The 21607-nt window shown below is 50.0% G+C and overlaps 1 protein-coding gene across 1 annotated transcript; it reads left to right on the top strand.

Moving 5' to 3' along the window:
• Window positions 1–4746: 4746 nt before the first annotated feature.
• Window positions 4747–20216, top strand: IL20RB (interleukin 20 receptor subunit beta). Its single transcript, XM_004588401.4, has 7 exons — window positions 4747–5559; window positions 8733–8859; window positions 10303–10493; window positions 14508–14632; window positions 16148–16298; window positions 19346–19488; window positions 19996–20216. Exons 1-7 carry the CDS (start codon window positions 5448–5450, stop codon window positions 20101–20103), a joined length of 957 nt encoding a protein of 318 aa, XP_004588458.4. The 5' UTR covers window positions 4747–5447; the 3' UTR covers window positions 20104–20216.
• Window positions 20217–21607: the final 1391 nt, after the last annotated feature.

The raw sequence follows: 21607 nt of genomic DNA, 5'->3' as shown, positions 1-21607 counted from the left end.
TAACAACTAAAACAAAATAGCTTCCTAAGCAGTAGGGTCATAAATTTTCAGAAATCTTGTAGTCCTATCTAAACGTGTATTTGCGCTTTTTGCTGTTGTAAGCATTCAGTGCACAGGAGTTACTAATTGTGAAATCAAAATTGTGAAATTTACTAGGTTTTTCTTTTTCACTTCATTGTTTAAAATATATTTTTCTTATTTAAATCTGAAAATCACTCAAAGATTTATGTTGCCACTGGGTGGCAGTCCTGGTTTCTTCTGTTGAGCAACAGAAGTCAACAGATACAAATAAGACATCAATAGACAAATTTTTATTTATTTGGCTTTTAGAGCCTTTTAGTTCACATTTTACTGTCTTTCTCACCCAGTGCCCCTTTGTTTATTATTTAGCGGATTTGTTTAATGTAAATAAATATCAAGTGTGCTTGAATTTTTGTTGCTGTAGGCAACATAAATTGAGGAAAGTTGTATAATAGTCAACATGATTCCATTTAACTTTCAACATCCACTTGATAATTTAATTTTGTTCTCTTTGTATTCTACTCCAATGAAAATAGTGGATTTTTAAGGCCATTATAATGTAGAATCACAGACATGAATTATTTATAGCAAACCCCAAGCTGATATTAAGAATTGGTACACTCTTATTGCAGGATTTGTGTTAAAGATCAGGTTTGCTTGTTTGCCACTGTGGTGCTCTAGATCATGACACAAAGCCATCCTTGTGCTTGTCTTAGGTTAGGAAGAGGGCCTGGGAAGGCCTGTTGGGAAGTTTTCTCCCACATGGGAAGAGGTGCTTGGCTGTCTTGTTTGTATACACACAACACATGTAATCCTGCCCAGTTGGCCCACTGCAACAGTTACTGTAGACTTTTATTTGGTCATAAATCCTTAGGGTTCAGTTGAATATATATCCACACCTTTAAGTACACATACCACCACACAGTTAAAGCTAGCATTATATACTTAATCCTGTTAAAGCATTTCAAAGCTGTATTATTAAATAAAACAAGAAGACCAAGTACTGTCTATTGTCATGGCTAGAAAAAAAAAGTCCTAGCAGATGTGTAGCTGGGTGGCCAGAAGAGTCATCTCTGCAGAGGGATAGGTGACCTGTAGAGGGTCACCACCATCTGTGTTGTACCTCTGAGAGTTTGGGCAAGGAACTGCTTCTCCATACGGGCCTGGCTTTTTACCCCGTTCTCCTTGGTGAGGGTATTGGGACTCCTTGTTCAGAGTGGGTTGGAATTGTTGACGTTTAAAAGTTCAAGAGTTATGTAAAAATCAGAGCTCTAGTTTCTGTTTAAAAATGAAAGGTTGACAACAAAGACGTTGAAACGATCAGCCAGAACCCAGTAGGTATAGGGCATTTTAAAGATGCACATTGGAGGCCCAGCACAGTAGCCTAGGAGCTAAAATCCTCGCCTTGCACGGACCGAGATCTCATATGGGCACCAGTTCTAATCCCAGCAGCCCCACTTATCATCTAGCTCCCTGCTTGTGGGAAAGCAGTAGAGGACCCAAAGCTTTGGGACCCTGCACCCACATGGGAGAACCGGAAGAAGCTCCTGGCTCCTGCCTTTGGATCGGCGCGGTTCTGGCTATTGCGGCTACTTGGGGAATGAACCAGTAAATGGAAGATCTTTCTCTCCATCTCTCCTCTCTGTATATCTGCCTTTCCAATAAAAATCTTTTTAAAAAATGCACAGACAAAATTAATTCAACAGTGTAATAATGAAGTCTCTTTCCTATCCTATTTCTGCGGATTCATGTCTCCAAAAGCTACCACTTCTCTTCACTTTTTCTGCAATGTGGAGAATTTGGTTTAGAATGCAAACATTCTCATGTTTAGAAACATTTCAGATGCATTGTCCAATAAATGAGAAGCATAGCATTATACATATTTTACCTCTTATATTTGAAGATGAAACCATCCTTTGTAATACTTCATTTATATGGGCCTTCCTGCTCTTTCTAAATGGTCTCCTGATGATGACAGTCACTTTTTCCTTAAATGGCATGTGGTGTAATAAACTCTGATTTCATATTCTGAGCAACATCTAGCATTCTTTGGGGGAAAAAAGAGATGAAGTCCCTGCAGTGGATTGGGGCGCAGAGGACCTGCTGCTGTTTGGGGTGCCAGCCTGTCACGTTGGAGTGCAGGCCTGTGCGCCAGCTGCTCCACGTCTGATCCAACACGCTGCTGTCGCCTCCTGGGAGGAGATGGAGGAGGGCTCCAGGGCCCGGGCCTGCCGTCCACAGGGGAGACCTGGGTAGTTCTGGGCTGCTGGCTCCCGTCAGGCTCAGCTTGGAGTGTTGCAGGGATTTGGAGAGAATTACAGAAAGAGCTTTTTCTCTCCCTGTGTATCTCTGCCTTTAAAAGTTACAAAAAGATGCATGGAACAGTTTTAAGCAAGCTTGTTTTGCTAAGTTTTTAAAACTATGTCTCAGTATAGGATTGGGTCAGTGTGTTTAAGTGGCTTTTGGAGGTATTTATCATCCATATCAGCACTTCACCTTCAATATTTGATTGCTCAGGTGCCAGTCTGTTCTAACAATGAAACAAAAGATGGATGATGCTTTCATAAAACTTGTATTGCTATAATGCCTAATGGAGATAAGTTCTGAATTTAAAAGTGAATTGATGAATTGGAAAGTAAAAGTGAGGTTACCAGTTTATATGGGATGACTCAGAAAAACTGATAAAACTGACCTTTGAACATGGCATATACTCCATTATTAGTCACAGATGACTAGGATTAAGCAGTGACAGATCCAACAACCAAAATCATTGGAGAACTTGTTTCACTATTCTGAAGCATTGTTTCTGGTTTTCAAATTTTAAAATTGACTGAAATGGCATTTGCTTTATTTAAATGTGGACCCAAAGGCTATTCTGAATGAAGTCTGGATTTCGTGTTAAGGGAGGTTGTTGGGGGATGTTATATGGGAAAGAAAAATTCAGTTATAACTGCAGGAGAATAGTTTGGCAGAATTAAGGGTTTTAATTGGTCACACCCAAAGGAAAGAATTGAGGTCAAAGGAGGTTAAATTCCTCATGGCCAAACAGATAAACATTAGGGAGGAAATTGGAAACTAAAGTGTGTTCAAAAGAGGTAAAAAGGGATGCAGGACCCCTGAAAATTAGAACTTACAGGCAGAAGAGAGGCTTGGAAGCAGCAGAGTAGCTAAGGCCAGAGGAATTCAGCTATTTACTCCTTGTTACTTCCAGGGAGTGTGGGAATGTTACAACTACATGTAAGTAAGCCAAAACAGGTCATACAAGATTTAGGAATCTGCAAGCAGAAGGCACTCTTGCTAAGTAGGGCGAAAGAGCATTAAGACAACATAGTAGTTAGTTCTGTGTTCATGCCAGGGCTTGTCCTGGGCTGTACAACCCTGAAAGAAAGCGTTGTGACCTGGGTGTAGCATTGTTTCATTTTTGTAAAAATGAATTTATTTTTCTCGGAAAGGCAGATTTACAGAAAGATCTTCCATCCCTGGTTCACTCCCCAAGTGGCCACAATGGCCAGAGCTGAGCCGATCCATAGCCAGGAACCAGAAGCCTCTTCCAACAGCCAGAAGGGTCTCCCAAGGCTTTAGGCCATCCTCGACTGCTTTCCCAGGCCACAAGCAGGAAGCTGGATGGGAAGTGGGGCAGCCGGGACACAAACCAGTGCCCACATGGGATCCCAGTGCGTGCAAGGTGAGGACTTTAGCCACTAGGCTGTGGCACCGAGCCCACCTCACATTCATTCTAGATCTGGCCCTGAAGAGTGCCCTCTTTGGGTTCAGGGCGTTATCCTCCCGGGCCAGCAAACTTCCATTTCTTCAATTGCTTTTTTTGCCTCTCCATGAAGCCTTTTGTTTGCTTGCTTTTATAATTAAATATCAGATGTTTGAGTGGCAAATAATAGGGCCAAAATTCCATCTTTGCACAGTGGAAAGATTTAATGTTTCAGCAATTCAGCTTTAGACATGGATGATCTCCAACTCAGACAGTGAAAATTACCTAGAGAAGTGCCATGGTAGGAGATCCTAGTGTCTTGGGCTTGTAGAGATAGTGATGAGGTGGTATTGAAAGGGTATCTCAAAACCAAAAGAGAAAGCCAAGAGTGCTCAAATGCGAGTAGGGGCTGGCAGGTGACAGACACACAACCCTCACCCCTTGACATGGCCCAAACAAAGGCAGATAGTTCTTAAGACAGAGCTTGAAAAGGATTCAGAAACTCATGCTCGGGACAGACATTTACACAGCGTTCAAGTTGCTGCCACATGCCGTATCAGAGTACCTGACTTGGGCCCGGCACGGTGGCCTAGCAGCTAATGTTCTTGCCTTGAAGACAGCAGGGTCCCATATGGGCGCCGGTTCTAATCCCGGCAGCTCCACTTCCCAGCCAGCTCCCTGCTTGTGGCCTGGGAAAGCACTAAAGGACGCCTCAAGGCCTTGGACCCCAGTAGCCACTGTTGGAGACCCGGAAGAAGTTTCTGGCTCCTGGCTTTGGATCCATCTGCTCAACTCCAGTCATTGTGGCGATCTGGGAAGTAAACTAGCAGATGGAAGACCTCTCTGTGCCCTTTTCTATGTAAATCTTCCTTTCAAAAAAGCAAATTAATCTTTAAAAAACAAAAACAAAAACCACATTTATCCACTACGTTTGCATATTAGGGTGTTTATGTTCTTACAAAGCTAAATTGTAAGAACATAAACACCCTGTCATAATGTTTTATTTCAAACTGTCATAATGTTTTATTTCAGTATTTTGAAAATTGTGTTGAATTTCTCAGTAATACGTTCACCTGGCTCAGTAATCCAATGCCATCAAAAATATAAAAGTAGAAAAAAATCCATACAAGGAAAGAGTCTTGTTTTCATTTTTCTCCTCTTTCTTCCCAGTTTCCACTCCCTCTGCCCCAGGGTAATCAATCTTGTGAGTTTCCCATATTTCCTTCCAGATCTGTTTTCAAAATGCATGCGAGTATGAAATCCCATGTCCTTAATCTCTTCAAAAAGGGTACTCCTTTTAAGAGCTCTGCTTTTTCTGAAGTCTTGGCAGAAACAGATACTCAGCACCCAGCTTTGGTGACCTCAGAGGGTGGCTTGAAGTGACCAGAGGGGAAGATGGCCCTACCTGCTAGCACTGGTTTATAGGAATATTCTGGGTCCCCCAAAGACAGTCTGTGGCTCTGGTATCTCCTCCAGGCAGATTCTCAAACTCCCCTGAGTTTCTCTGGAACTGTCTGCAGCCACACCCCCTGATGCAATATGTGGGTTTGTACCTGGCAAGAGGAGGGTGCAGCAGAGCCCGCCCCTTCTGAGCTGTCTGGGCCAGCTTCTGTTCCCAGAACAGTTCAGGTTTCTCTGGGACTCAGACCTGGGCTTCGACACGTATATTCTGAAACCAGATGGCTGAGATGAACAGAACACTTCATCGTGGGAGGACGTGATGTTTCGGGTCAAACTGGGTCTGCTGAACAGACTTACCGTGGTTCCAGAAGACGTTTGGACAAGTCTCATCATGTGGTTCTTCTGTGCCTTGATTCCATGTTTGCTTGCAGGTAAGTAGGAATTAGAATGCAACCCATAGTTTGGGTCTCAAATATAAGTTAAGATGGTGAAGTGCTTTCCCAAGGCTTGGGATTAAAATGTGAATGGATGTATAGGACATCTTATGTCTGTTTGTAATAGTTTTCTAAACCTCCCAAGAATGTGTCCTTGCATCCCTCGAGAAGGGAAGAGAACTAGGGGTGGCCATTCAACGTAGTGGTTGGATGCCGCTGGGAATGTCTGCGTCTTGCATGAGGATTAGCCTCATTGTGGCTTTCTGATAATGTGAGCTCTGGGAGGCGGCAGGGGATGGCTCACACGCTTTGGGTACCTGTCACTCACCTGGGAGACTCGTGTGTCGTTCCTGCCTCCTGGCTTCCGCCTGGTGAGCATCTGGGGAGTGAACTAACAGATGGGAGATTGCTGTCTCTGTGCCGCTTCGATAAATATTTGTAAAAAGAGAAAAAATTACACTCCATTTGGGAATTTATCTGCAAATATCCACAGAAAAATCTGGAAAGATACATCCTCAAAAATAGTCTAAAGAGTAGCAAAGTCCCATCACGCCTTTTGTTATGTATGTCATCGTCTGGTCTTAGAGAGTACCGTGTAGTTCTGTGTGTGGTGGGGGAGGTAAGGACAGGTTTAGGAGTATAGCAAAGTGCATGTCGATAGCAGTTTGTGAGCTTAATACTGAGTACAGACTTGCAAGTGTGGAGTTTTCTGGTAGTCATTGCAGAAAACACTCAAGAACAATTTGAAAGATCCTTGATTTAGGGTATTTTCCACACCAGTGAGGTCATGTAATTTCCTCTCTACTCATGGTGGTTTGTAGCTACCCCAACTGTTTGACATCTCTTTGTGTCAAATCAGTTTCTAATTTGTATCCTGCATGATACTGCTCGCTGCACTATTACTGGGATCCTTGTATGTTTTCTGCGTTTTTTTTTAAACACAACTAATTGTGATCGTTAACGAGCAACGAATCAGGGCTAAAGTAGGCTCCACCTCACAGTTAGTCAGCCCTCTTTCTCACCACTTCTTGGACTGGAGACAGCAGCGTCTTCACAGCCTGGCTATTGCAGCCTCCTCTCCTCTGATGTTATGGCATGCTTCCCAATGGCAGCACTCTTTCCAGATCTTCCTCCACCCCAGGCCGGTGCTTTCATCAGATGGTGCGGGCTGGGGGTCTCCCAGACCTTCCCAGACCTCTCTTCTCTGCCCCTGGGCCCCACACCTCCTGGGAGGATGTTTATGGGGGTGTACGTCTTCTCCTGGCTGATGGCAGTGCCTGGACATCTTCACCATGTCTGGCATGAGGCTGAGCATGGTGGTTTGGTGTGACTTGGTTGATGATTTAGTTTTGGGACAAAAATGTTACCAGAGAAACACACCTCCACTAAGCCAAAGGGAGAAGACAGGGAGGACAAACTAGAAGAGGAAAGACATTTTTAAAATTCGGCATTTCTTCAATTGATTCTATCTTTCAAGTCCTTTCTTGAAAATGTTGGTTTCAAGCAGATCTGCAGGCAAATATACTCTCCTGACATTTTCTTATAGAAGTGTACACAGAGAGACAGAAAAGGGAAAGTGGGTGGAAATCAGAAAGACATGTTGAGACCAGGAAGATCTGTGTAGGTATGTTGGCTCTGTCACCTGTAACTTCAGACACCTCCATGGTTTCCTTGTACGTTTAGTCAATGGGAAAATTGGGATTTGACACAGGGGTGGCCAGCTCTAGTGCTCCGCAGAGAAGACAGACATTGCAACAGAAAAAGAAAGCAGGGATCAGGTGAAGAAAATAAAGAATGTGCTCCTTTTCTGATCGGCTCAGCACTGGCTGTTACAGCCATTTGGGGAGTGAACCAACAGGTAGAAGATCTCTTTCTATCTCTCTTTGTAAATCTGATTTTCCAATAAAAAATAAATATTTTTAAAAGTGCTGGCAAGGATGCAGAGAAAGTGGATTGCTTATACAGTGCTGGTGGTAATGTAATGTGTGGTGTACTCAGGCTGGAAGATTTGGCAAATTCCATAGATGGCTCATTGTCTGATGTTTTTGCTTGAATTGATTGAGGTTACACATTTTTGCTGCTTACCTACAGGGAATATATATATCTAATTTTTTCAACATTTAATTCTGTTTGAAAGGCAGAAATACAGAGAGAAAGAGAGAGTGTGTGTAAGAGAAAGAAAGAAGAAACGAGAGACAGAGATCTTTCACCTGCTCTTTCACTTTCCAAATGGCCACGATGTCTGGAGCATATTGGCATATTAGCTATGTAGATTCTTCTCTCCATGAACTTAGTACGCCTAGTGCCCCTCTTGACTGCACTCCCCAGCTGACCTGAGCCTGCACTTTCCAGTGGGCAGCTGTTGCCTCCTTTGGCCTTTTTGAGTTACACGAAAGAATGGACCTTGGTACCCAAAGGTTGCAACAAGCAAGATAGGGAATTAAATGGAAGCTGGCAGGAGCCTGCACGGTATGTGTTGACAGAGTGAGGCCGGGTTTAAACAAATTGCCTTGGGTCATGTAGTAGTTGCAAAGTCATGGCCTGAATTCAGGTCAGTCTAACCTAAGAGTCAAAGAAATGCGTCACTGTTTCCTCATTTGTACAATGCAGACACTCATAGTCTTCCTCCTACTGTGGTGGAGGATTGCATGAAACAGGTAGAACTCTAGTAAATGATCTAGATAGAACCAAGTTAGCTATTATTAGTAGTATTAATATGTAATTTTATAACCAAAGTCAGAATTACAACGACAGCAAGAATTGAGCATGAACACAACTAGGATAAAATTATGAGTTGTGTCCGACTCATGAATAGGTGAGAACTTGCAGTATGCATTTTTTAAAAGATGTATTTGTTTGAAAGGCAGAGTTAGAGAGAGAAAGAGAGAGAGAATATTCTATCAACAGGTTCCTCAAATGACTGCAATGACCTGAGCCAGTCCAGAGTAGGAGCTTCATCTGAGTCTCCCATGTGCACGCACCTGGGCACACTCTGCTGCTCTCTCAGGCACATTAGCAGGAAGCTGGATCGGAAATGAAACAGCTGGGTGTGAACTGGCACCCATATGGGATGCTGGTGCTGTTCATGAAGGCTTTACCTGCTGATTGTGGTGTCGTTGGAAGCTGTAGCATGCCCACCAGGAGCTCTCCCATCATCTTGTCTGTCTCAGATGGAGCGTTTGTTCTGCCCGCCCCTTCGAACCTGTCTGTGCACTCAACCAACATGAAGCATCTCTTGATCTGGAGTCCTGTGACCTTTCCAGGAGAAACCGTGTACTATTCTGTCCAGTACCAGGGGTGAGTATTTTGCTTTTTAAGTAACTTTTCCCTCTTCATCATCAGTGGCTTCCTGAAGGGCCAGCACTTCCTCCTCAGCCCAAGGAGGCTGTGTGAGCCCAGAGGTAGGACGTTTCCCGTGAGCTGGCTTCTCTGTCTGCAGGGACTTTGGGAGTGGTGAAGAAATGAGAGGGATTTTTCTTAAGACTTTGACAGTGAACTTGCTGAGAACACAATGGTTTAGACACAATTTTGTGTGACTCTTCAGCAGCGAGTCACTGTCCACTGAATCTGATTCTGAAGGAGATGGATTAACAGACGGAGACTTGAATCCTGTAGGGGCTGGGTGAGACCTCAGTTTTCCTAACTATGCACTTACACCTGCGAGCCAAAGCAAAGCATGACCCTGTAGATGAACTGACCTTGGGGCTAAGCAGGCCCTCCTCTTCTTTAGGTGCTCACAGTTGTGGAAGAGTAACAGGGACTCAAGTGCTCAATATATTCCATCACCAGTGAATACAGGCTGAGCACCCATGCGTGTGGGCATTCTTACAGACTCAAGGATGCAGCTAACACCCTTATATAGGAGGCTGACCTTTGGAGGAGGCTACAGACAGAAAGTCCCGTAGGGCTGTCAGCACTCCCCCACGTGGCAGCTGCTAGCCACAAGTGGCTATAAAGAGTTAAATTAGCTAAAAGTATTTGCTTCCTCATTCCCATTAATTGTAGTTCAAATGCTCCCTGGGCATGTGTGGCTAATGGCCACTATACTAAAATGCATGGCAATTTCCCATCATTGGATAAAGTTCAACTGGGCAATAGTGCTCTAGGCCATTGTCGATACTGACCAGTGCTAGGAGGAAACAGAAAGGTTGACTGAGATAGCGAGTTGATTCAACAGCTCCATTATAGTGGTCAGGAAGGCGAGGTGACGGTTATGTCCTATCTCACTGACAGGAAGAGCAGGCACTGAACAGCCGTGGCAGGGTGTTTGAGACAAAGAGCCAGTCACAGGTGCGGAAGGCAGAAAGAGCTGACCAGGATGGGGAAGAGCATCATGCCAAGAGGCAGGGAGAGGGCCAGTCCTGGAGGCCATGGGAAGAGCTTGGGCTCCATTGAAGGGCTACAGGGTGTCGTTAAGGAGAGAATGTCATGATCCACTGTGTCGGAATGGCTTGGAGAGTGACATGTGGAACCAGGAGCCCACAAGCAGGGGATGATGGTGCTGAGATTAGGGAAGTGACTGGGGGAGTGCACAGCCTGGGGTTTGTGCCTAGTGTTTCCTTTACCTGGTGATGGAAGGAGTAAGGGCTGATGAAGACGACAGTACAGCAACCGGGATATGGAGCAGCGGCTTGTCTAGCTGACTGACGTGGAGTGGAGGAATAAAGGTACCTCGTTGCTGCTGTCATGGAGCCTGGATCGGAGGGACTGCTGTGACACCATGCCTTCCTTCCTGACCAGGGAGTATGAGAGCCTGTACATGAGCCATGTCTGGATTCCCAGCAGCCGGTGCTCCCTCACCGAAAGCCCCCAGTGTGACGTCACTGACGACATCACCGCCACTGTGCCGTACAGCCTCCGTGTCAGGGCCACACTGGGTTCGCAGACCTCAGCCTGGAGCACCCTGAAGCACCCCTTCAGTCGAAACTCAAGTAAGACCCTTCTTTATCGCACCCCACTCCGATAGCTTTCTCTTAGGATTTTTTTTTTTTTGAGTCAAAATAGTATTTGCAAAGCTAGGATGTTGTGAGCCCAAACAATTCTTACTGATGCATTTTGAAAATGGCTCACTCCTCTCCCACCTTGCCTTTGGATCCTGACAGTGTGTGTTGGGGCCTGAAGGTGGCAGGGATGCCAGTGCTGGGCACCTGGCAGGAAACTGGCTCCCCAATCATGCTCTATAGCCTGCACTGCCTCCTGCCTGGTGCTCATCAGCCCTGTAGCAGTGGCTGGCTGAGCAGCTGTAGTGTGGAGAGAGATGTGTACACGCCACAGAGCCACCGGGATACTGTAGCCTTTCCATGGTCACTGGGAAAGAAGTGACTTTGCTTATGCGATAGTTCCTGGATAGGGACTGGGAAGGAAGTGAGAAGGAAGGCAGAGTTGGCCAGACATGGCTGAGTGCTAGCAACAGTTCGGGTGTGCACGATCACATGTGTTGGGTGGCTAGGGGCTGGGAAGCAGCTGGTCACACGGGAAAGGGCGGTGATAGGAAGTCGATACAGTTGTGGAGGCTGGTTACATGCAATCACGTGGCTGCTGTGTGGTCTGGCAACCTGCAGTAGTAGGCAAGGCCTGCAGGAAGGGGGAAGGCATGGTGACATCTCAGCTGAGTCCAGATGGTCCTGATTCCACAAGGGTGGAGGGAGGAGAGGCAGAGGCTTTGAGAACTGTGACTGAATTAGAAAGGACAGAACTCTGGGACTATTGATGGAGGGTGGAGCAGTGGAAATTGGACACAGAGAATCCAGGAGGACCAGCTGGTCTTGAGGGAGGGGGATCCCTGGTTGTGAGACTGATATGCTTTCAAGCTGCTGTAGCAGCTGAAAAGTGAGTCTGGGGTTTATAAAGGCCAACATGAGATCCACTCCATGGAGTTAGTGGCTAAAAGCTTGGGAGAGAATGTGGCGATCTGGGGACAAGGAGAACTCGGAACAGGATCCCAGGAGACTCGGGGTTTAAAGTGGTGGAGAAGGGAAAGAGCACCAGCCCAGTGATCAGCCAGGCAGGGGGAGGGCCAGAGAGAGAGGGAGATGGAGAGAGAGAGTGAGCGAGTGAGCTCTTCCATCTGTTGGTTCACTCTTCAAATGACCACACCAGCCAGAGCCTCAGCAGAGGCGTGTCTGGGTCCCACATGAGTGCAGGCACCCAAGCACTTGGGCCATGCTTTTTCAGGTGTATTAGCAGAGAGTTAGATCAGCTAGAGCAGCTGGGACTCAAACTGGTGCCAAATTGATGCCCATATGGGATGGTGGCATTTCAGGTGGCAACTTAATGTGCTGTGCCACAGCGCTGGCCTAGATGAAATTGTTTCAGTGGGAGGTTCACCCTGGGAGTTGGACAGATGTGATTCCAATCCCAGCTTGCTTCTTGGTAGCTGGATCCCTGCCTTCTCACATGTAGGACGTGTGGCAGTGTGCTGCATGGCTGTCCAGCACTGTTCTGTCTGCTGGAAGGAATTTTTATTCTTGGCCCAGGGATACCTGGCCGAAAGCTAGAGAGTAGAGGAGTAGGAATAGGATCCCTGTGGGAATAGGATCCCAGTGGGAATGCTGCTGCAGCACATGGGCTTCTCCTTTCATACCTTCTTCCCAGGAAGTCTGTGATTGAATTGGCAGAGTCCCACTCAGTGCCAAGCACTGTGCAAGGCTAGGGGACATGGACAGACACTGCAGCGCTGCCCTGCCACAGTGCCCAGCACGCAGTACCACCTCCCTGCTGGGAGTTCAGGGCTCCAGCCATGACTGTGGATGGGTGCTGGCCGCTGTTATGGGAAGCAGGCCCAGGTAGGAGGGGAAGGAGGGAACACCTATGAAATGCTCTGGAAGCCAGTGTCACTGGGTCTGTGCCTGTCTCAGAAGGAGGAACGTGTGTTCCCGTGGGATCCCTTGCAGGTGGAGTTGGCAACTGGCTTGTGTGGCCATGTGGGCTCTAAGAGGTCTAGGTCTGTCCTTTTCCATTTGAGAAAGGGCACTCCAGCTTCTCCCTGAGCAGGGGATAAGTATCTTTTTAAGTCCTCCTATATACTTAATGGAAAGTTTTGTTGAAAGCCAAGGTTTTTGTTTTTTAAGGCTTATATATTTACTTATTTGAAACGTAAGGGGGCAGTGCAGAAAGAGAGACTGAGAGAGATTTTCCATAGTTTATTCCCCAAATGGCCACAATAGCTGGGTTAGACCATGTTGAAGACAAGCTAGGAACTCCATCCAGGTCTCCCATGCAGGTGCAGGGGCCCAAGCACTTGGGTCATCAGCCACTGCATTTGCAGATTTACTAGCAGGGAGCTGGATTGAAAGTGGGGCAGCCAGAACTTGAATTGGGGTCCTGATATGGAATTTGGCTGTTGAAAGTGGCAGCTTAACCCTCAGGGCCACACTGCCTGCCCCTAAGAGCAGAGCTTTCAAGTCAGAGGAGAGCTTCAGAATTGTTCTCACTGGGGCCCATCCTCAAAGGCTTGACCTAAAGGATCTTTTTGCCACCTGTTGGTTGGGAGTTTGAAATTCTCACTGGGCTATTCTCACTGAGAGCCAGGGTTGAGCTTCTTTAACACCTCACTTGGGGGCAGCCAGAAATATAGGAAGATGTGGGCTTAGATGCTGGTACTATCTGTACGACTCTGGGCAAGCAACGTAAGCTCTCTGTCCAACAGCGCCAACATTTGCCTTCTCGAGCTTTCTGGGTCGATTAAGTGAGAAGAGTGTACAGTACACAAAGGACACAGGTTCGCACCCCAACACTGTCAACATTTTCCCTCCAAATGGAAACTTTGGATTCTTTCCTCCAATTGACTACTCAAGAAAGATGCGGACAGAGACCATCTTGCCTTAAACGTGCTGCAGGGACACCCTCCTGTCCTTCTGGAGGTGTGTGCGAGCTTGGGCGAGTGGCGTCAGGTGACACCAGAGGCCCACACTGGCTCCCTGCGACCTCCCTTCCCTAGCCAGGGGGCTCTCCCACGCCCCAGCGTCTCTTTCCCTGCTGAGGTAAGAGAGGGGGAAATGCTTTGAGACGAGTCCCTCCAGGAACTGCCTTTCTGTTGAATGTCCACTGGCCCCACAGCATGGGAATGCTGCAGCCCAGGGCACCTACAACCCTGGTTCCCAGCTCAAAGCAAGTCAGGGTGGTTGGTCTGTCTGGTCCCGCAGCTGGAGGACCTGGGACTCTCAGAGGCGGTGTAGGTCTAGCATCAGTGGTAGGCAGCTGAGACCGCCCGAGGGGAAGAGGCCTCAGGAGTGCTGGTCTCTCTGGGGCCTGACAGCGTGAAAGGCAGTGCTTGTGTGTGTGCCAGTCTCTAGAGGCGCTTAGTGGGCTTGGTAAAGGTTCTCCAAGGTGTCAGGAGGGCTTCAGTTGGGTAGAGGCTGAGAGCAGAGTGGCAAACCCATGCCCAGGTGGCCGGCCGGCTTCCTGATGTATGGCAGGCAAATCCCTGCCTCTTGTGGCTGAGCTCACGGGGTGTTCACACCTGCAGGGTGAAGATGCGCCTCACTGCGCCATGTAGACACACTCGGGCATGGGCGTTAAGCAAGCACTTACAAACAGCATCTGCTTACTTAGTTGAGCCAAGAGTCGGGTGGTTTCTGCTAAGGCTGAGCGGTAGGGGAAGGAACGTTTTGAAAGGGAACAAAATGTTGACTCTTTTGTCACGTTCCTGAGAACCTATGACTTGATTGTAGTGAAGGGGTTAAAAAATAAAAATAATAATAAAAGTAACTGTCATCTTTGTTGTTTGCTTTTTCAATCATTCCTCACCTGAAAAGCGGGTGCTGAGCACTGGCTGGGCACTGGAGAGTGCCTGTGTGCAGGTCACAGGTGCCAGGAAGCTGCAGGTAACCGCTCCTATCCCCACAGGGGCTGGCCTGTGTCCCCCGATGACCTGGTCCTCCTGGGCCAGGGAAACCAAGTCCTGCGTGGGACTGACTCTGATTCCGCCCGTGTCTTGCCCACAGCCATCCTCGCGTGCCCTGTGGTGCAGCTCTCCAAGGACGGCTTGCAGCTGGTCATTGAGCTGGAGGACCTGGGGCCGCATTTTGAGTTCCTTGTCACCTACTGGAAGAGAGAAGCTGGTGCTGAGGTGAGACTTGGGGCCTGGGAGAGGGTAGGTAGGAAGGAGACACAGATCTGTGAAGGTGAGGGGCTGCGGTTGGGGAGCAGCCCTTGCAGGGCTCGCTGGTCGGGGTGGTCTGAGGGGCAGCAGTCCAGGGGAAAGTGTGGGAAAGGAGGGTTGAGGGGACACTGACAGCCCTGCCCCTGTCAATCCTGTCCTCAGAGGACTGCCTGGGTCCATCGCAGGCACTGGTTGGAACCTTTTCTGGCCAGATCTGTTGAAGTATGGGGGTTACCTCCTTGCCCTAAACTCCAACCTGGTTGGACCCACATGCTGTTTCAATGCATCTTTCTCCCCCACCTCAGGTGCTTACAGGCAGCAGGCCAGGGGCTTCCTGACCAAGGCATGATTGCAAAAGCATGAGGCTGCGTGCCTGTCCAGGGTGTGGACTTTGGCCGGCTGCAGAGGTGGGCAGGGTGCCAGGGACTGGCGAATGGCCTAGGGAGGCCTGGCTTCCCTCTGCCGAGTCCTCCTTGCTGCCCTTGTCCTGCAGCCTGCTCTGGAGCTTGCTCCCAAGCCCTGGTCCTCCTCACTCCTCCCTGCCCGTGCCTTTGGACTTCTTGGGCTTGGCTGTTTTTGCTACATCCTCTCATTTTTGTTCTGCTTCTTGCCACAGGTAGTCCATTTCCCAAGACGCCAAATCCTTAGAAGAATCCATCTGGTCTTGCTCCTCTTACCGGAGCATCCCCCAGGGAGTCACAGGGGACTGGACTCTCAGATCCAGAGACCCCATAGCAGCATCTGGGAGGCTGGGTACATGTACCACCTGCTTAATGAGGCATGGCAGGGCAGTCAGGGCCTGCTGGGAGGACATGGCATTGCCAGCCAGCCAGAGGGCACCAAGGAGGGCTAGGCAGGACCTGGACAGGAAGAACATACCACTCCCTCAGAGTTTTGGGGCGAAGCTATTCCCCACCCTTGATCACTGGCAGGGTGCTCATGTACCCTGAGTCATACAGGCTTGGTCCAGACAAGCCTCCACAGGCTCCAGCACAGCTCTGGCCTCAGGGAGCAGGTGGAGGAGTCGGATGGGTGGATAGACAGGGAAGGGTGGGCCCTGCCTGCCAGCTGCACTGCTGTGATGCCCTGATCCCCCCGACGACGTAGGCCACCGCGAGGCCCGCTGAGTAAGATCGCTGGCCTTCAGTAACTGCCCAGATGTCCGCTGTTTAAAGCAGTGCCCCTCGTCTCTCTTCCTGTTTGCCCTGCTGGTTTCTTTGCGGCCTTACAAACCTGCCATCAATTTATATTTTGTCTGTCTCCATGATGCAAGTGCTGTGGGAGCAGGATCTTTGTCCGTTTTGTTCAGTGCTGTGTCCTGCGGGGCCAGTATACGTGGCACAGGGCCGGCACCCGAGAGACGTGAATGAGCGAAGGAGTGCGTGCGTCCCCGAGGGGGAGACAGCCTTCCTCGGGAAAGGCGATGCCTGCAGCTTGCCCCTCTGGCTCTTCTCATCACTGTGTTGTTCTGATCTTCCGAAGGTACACACCAAAGTCCTGAGGAGTGAAGGCGTCCCGGTGCACCTGACCGCCATGGAGCCGGGAGCCACATACTGCGTGAAGGCCCGGACCTACGTGAAGGCCATCAGGAAGCACAGTGCCTTCAGCCAGCCAGAATGCATTGCGGTGCAAGGTGAGGGTGGCCTGCTTGGCCGCTGACAGTCCCCAGCACACACGCACTTGCCTGCACTTTGGTGTTAGGCACCTGCCCCCGGGGCTGGCTGGGTTCCCGAGAGGCGGGGGTCCAGCGTGGGCCTGGCCTGCCGTCAGGAGCACTTTGGCCTGGGGTCAGAGGTTGCAAGGCTGGCTCCCTCGGTGAGCCTGGCCTTGGAGGCAGGCACCACACTGTGGTCCTGCAACACAGCTCCTTTCATTCCGAAGGAGGGACCTTCCGCAGAGTCCATGGAATCTTCCTGATTCAGTTTTTCCTCTTGGGTTTTCATGCTTTTCTAAACAACAGTGCTTAAAGATCCTCTGAAAAGAAACAAAACTGAACAATCTTAGGCCCTTTGATCCTGTCCATTAGGCACCACTAGTTATAGATACTTTTCCCCTCCTTCCCTCTCCCTGTTCTAGAGATTAGCTTCATTTGAATCCTTCCAAAGGCTTGCTAATGCATATGCAAACACACGAGAATGTGTGTGTGCTGCCCTGCTGTGTGGCACAAGTGGTGGCATTCTGTGCACTGCTCTGGAGCTGTGTGTTTTCAGTTTACCCATCTTGTAATTGTATTGTTCAAAAAATCCCCTCATGGGCCTTTCATGTTGCCTGAAATTCCATTATACTTATCTATCAGGAATGACTTGAGTCCCTCTTCAGTGGGCATTCAGTTTTTATTAAGTATTTTTGCTATTAGAACCAGCGTATTCATTAATTTCATTGTATATAGATCATTTTGCTGGCATGTGTAGATGAGAATACTTTCTAAAGTTTGTAGGAAAAACTGATTTAAAAATCTAAGGTCACTTTGCTGCCAAAAGTTAAAAATTGAAAGCCACCTATAGTTTTGTCCTAACATATATTTGGCATGGATCTTCGAGCCTTGTATCTGAAGGTCCAGTTCCTGGAAGTTGCTTTGCCAAAGGAGTATGTGTGTGAATTGTGACTGCAGTGCAGTTCACCCCAACAGGGTCACCCCACAGTCACTGCCCGTGGTAGGCACATGCTGGCATCTTGTAACATGCATGCTTTGTGTCTGCTTTTTCATGAATGCCGTTTCCATAACATTTTCATATGGGTTTTCTGATTATTGTTTTACACTACATTTTAAAATGTCAAACATATTTAAAGTCCAGCCAACACAGTTGTGCATGAAGTAGGAGGCACATGTCCCTTTTTCCCTCCTGTACCCCCAGCAGCTTTCCTTCGCAAGCTTGGCCTGTAATCTCCTGGCCACTGTGTGTGACCCCAGCACTCCCTCACACAAATGCGGTCCCCCATTTGAGCACCATCCCCCTTGCTGTACTCACTCTGGCTTCCCTGACTCATGTGTTGTGAGCATCTTCTCAACTGGGACACACAGATCCACTCATTTTTAAAAAGTGGACATGCTGGGGCGGGGCGCAGATAGCCTAGTGGCTTAAGTCCTCACCTTGCACATGCTGGCATCCCATATGGATGCTGGTTCATATCCCAATTGCTCCACTTCCGTTCCAGCTCCCTGCTTGTGGCCTGGGAGACCCAGAAGAAGCTCCTGGCTCCTGGCTCCTGGCTTTGGATTGACTCAGCTCATCTTTGTCCATGATGGCCTCTTGGGGAGTGAACCAGTGGATGGAAGACATTTCTGTCTCTCCTCCTCTCTGTCAATCTGACTATCCAATAAAAAAGAAGCCTGTGGACTGTACTGTATGGTTTTTGCCACTAGGAACCATGCTGCAATGAACAATGTGCATGTACCCTACTTCTCATTGTAGTAGCTGAATTGATCTCTGATTTCCTGATCTTTTTTCTTTTTTTTGGTATTTACATGATTAGTATTTGCTTTGGAAGATGAAGCTCATGCTTTCATTAGATGAATGTTTACTGCATGGGCCTGAGTGCCAGGACCTAGTCTGTGCCCCTGGGGTCTGGCAGGGAAGTTCTTCATGGAACCTACTCTCTGGTTGTGGAGACAGATAACAAACAAGGCAGCAAGGACAAGAGTAGTGTGCGCTGTGAAGGCCACAAAGACCCCTGGGTGGGGAGTGCCAGGAAGGCCACAAAGACCCCTGGGTGGTGTGCGCTGTGAAGAGGGAGCCGGGGGGCAGGAGTGCAGGCACATGGCGGTGCCTCCTCGTCAGAGAAGCTGTTCTGAGGCCCCCACACTGCTGTGGGCTGGTCTGCGTGTCCTGGTTGTCTTCCTTGGGATGAAGATGACAGGAGTGGACACAGGCTGAGAACACAGCACAGCAGCCCCGAGCAGTGTGAGACTCCACCAGCCGCTCTGCAGCCTCTGCGCTCAGCGGCCCGCCTTGAGGTGGTGCAGAGCAGAGAGGCCTGGAAATAAACCTCTCCGCACCTCTGGGGGGTCAGACCTGACCTTGGCTGTTCTCCTTACTCAGTAGAATGGCCTTGGCTTTGGAGTAAGCCACTGTAAGCAAGCAGCAGGACCCTCACCCACAGGTTGCCACGATCAAGCCCTCGGGCAGTGCTGGTAGCGGGCGGAAGCTCCGTCCCACATAGACCTGCCAGGGTCCTGGTCATGATGTGACCATTTTCTAAGCTTGACATTTCCTTCCAGGACAAGAACCAGTGCCACGAGTAAATAGTGAGACACTTTGTGTTTGATTCCCGCCCAGCTCTGTCCTGGGCTGTTCTTCAGCACCTCCCCCTCATCCTGCCTGGGCCTGGCACTCCTCCATCCCTCCCCACGCCCTGGCCCTGGCCGTGGTGCCAGGGTGCCTGCTGACACAGCTCGTCCCTTAGCACACCTGCTGCTCTCTCCCCTCCACCCAAAGGGAAAGACTGTCATCTTCCTGGGCCTTGGTGGAAACCAGGTGTTTTCAACTGCATTCTAGAAGGATCGTTCCGAAGGTGGTTGGTTCAGGCTAACCCCTCCCCCTGAGCACACACCACATTGCAGGATGTTGACATCTGCGGCCTGTGTGTGGAAGCAACGCCAGGAAACAGGAGGAGGAGGCCCAGGCTCGGAGGTTTCCTCTGTGCCCGCCGTGCCTGAGCCCCGTGTGCTCTTGTTTGCAGGAGAGGCTGCCCCGCTGGTGCTGGCCCTGTTTGCATTCCTGGGCTGCATGCTGATCCTTGTGGTGGCGCCGCTCTCCATCTGGAAAATAGGCCGGCTGCTCCAGTACTCCTGCTGCCCTGAGGTCGTCCTTCCTGATACCTTGGTAATCTCACGCTGCCTTCCCCCGCCCCCCGCCGTACTGAGCAGACGGGGCTGGCACCTTTCTTAGGCCTAGACACAGGCTGCGCTGGGTTTCCTGGGCTGTGCATGCAGAAGGAGGCTGCTTTTTGCTCTGTCCTGCTGTCTTACTATAACTAAAGACCACAGACTGGTGGCTGAAGAGACACAGAAGTCTGTTGGGCTCATGGTTTGGAAGGTTGGGGCGACCATGGTCCTGGGTTCCTGCCCCAGCTCAGTGGGTGGCAGTGGGTGAGATTTGTGTGAGGTTGGCACAGTGGCTCAGCTGGCTAATCCTCCAACATCTGCTGGGTCCCCCGCAGCGCTGGCCGTGGCAGACACTCGCAAGGTGAACTAGTAGGTTGTATTTCTCTCTCTCTCCCCCCATCTCTGCCATGACAGTCAACACATACAGAAAGTAAGGAAGTGAATGGTCTTTCCTCCTATGGCTGCTGTGGGCATCTAACGAGTAGTCATGACAATTCTTTTTCAGAAAATAACCAGCTCGCCCCAGAAGTTAATCACCTGCCGAAGGGAAAAGGTGGAAGCCTGTGCCACGGTGCTTCTGTCTTCCAAGGAGCGCTTCAGGGCCTGGCTCTAGCAGCCTCGGGCTGGAGCCGGGGAGCCGAGAGCCAGGGCCATGCCACAAGGGAGCTGTGATGGGGAGGCTGCCGTCCAGTTACCCAGGGAAGCCTGCTGTGTCCACGCCTAAAAGTGACCTCCGGATTGGTGTGGTTTGGCCGGCAGAGCACTGAGTGGGGCTGGAAGGGGTGACCTTGCTGCCATTTCTAGCACAGTGGCCCTGGGGATGGCCAGGGGAGTTAGGGCAGTGGGGGATTAACTGCACACCTAATAGATTCATCTCTCTCTCTCTCTCTCTCTCTCTCTCTCTCTCTCTCTCCCCCCCCCTCCCCCTCGCTCCTTCCCTCCCTCCCTCTCAAAGTGCAGAACAGGCACCCTGGGGGTTCGTACTTTCTTGGATGAGGAGGTGGAGAAGAGTCTAGGCAGGGGAACTTGGCTCAGTTAGCTCTGCAGTTGGCGACCTGGAGGCAGGGAGGCCACAACTCCACTGACCGAAGGACATGGTCCCTGAAGTTGATGTGTGCCATGTGAAGGCCACAGGCGGATGTGGGGTATTTGGGGGAGCATGCTGGAGGGTGCCAACAGCCAGGGTAGGGCTGGGTGTGCTCTCCTGACCTGTAGCGCTGCTGTAAGGCAGAAGCAGCAATCAAAGGGGTCACCTTGAGTCATCCTGTCTGGTTCCTCCAGGAAGTAGCCTTGAGGGCTCTGTTGAGAGCAGGGAGACCCCAGAGGATGCCTTTGGGTGGTAGGAAGGGGCGGGGTGACTGTGGGTAGAAGCCGAGGGCAGGCAGGAGCTGTTTGTCCTGTGCACACAGACAGGCAGGGCTGCCTCAGGGCGGGAGGCCAGCCCCGCGCAGGCGGCTGCCAGTGGCCTTGTCCTGGCAGCTTCTCCCACATGGATCCTGCCGGGACCCCCATCTTTGTAAGAGCATTGGGGGGTCCTCAGCTCGTCTCAGTGGCCTGGAAGCCCTTATGCTCCCTTCGGCGGCCCGGGGCAGAGCAAGACAGGACAGAGGCGGTCTCCTGGAGGGTGAAGGTCTGTGTCCCCACCACGACTCCCGCCCCGCGCCCAGCTCAGGAGCCTCCCAGTGGGCCCATCTCCCGACCTTCCGGCCGCTGTGGTGGAGGCTGACCGCTTGCACCAGATGGACGTGCGAACCTCAACTCCACCCAGGGAGCTCTTCCCCGACGCTGGGACACTAACACAGATTCCTCCAGGCCACTTGGGCCACTGTTATGCTGTGTTATGCAGAGGGTGCTAACGTTACATTTCACCTCAATTGGAGATGTGTTCTGCTTGGCAAAATAAAGTTGATCCTTTTGCGTGGGTCACCGTGTCCTCCCTGCCCCCTTCCTGGGGGCACTGTGTCTTTGTCACTACCTGCCCAGGCCCGGGACTGAGAAGGGACCCCTGACTTCCCTCACTCCATCTCTCACAGCGGTGCCAGGGCCTGGCATTGCGTCCTCTGCGGTCTCCCCAAGTGTGCGCTCCTGGGGCTGCTGTGCCCTGGTGCCGCTCAGCC

The sequence above is a fragment of the Ochotona princeps genome, chromosome 30 (genome assembly GCF_030435755.1).
Source record: "Ochotona princeps isolate mOchPri1 chromosome 30, mOchPri1.hap1, whole genome shotgun sequence".
Lineage (NCBI taxonomy): Eukaryota > Metazoa > Chordata > Mammalia > Lagomorpha > Ochotonidae > Ochotona > Ochotona princeps.
This window is presented reverse-complemented; position numbering and strand designations above follow the sequence as displayed.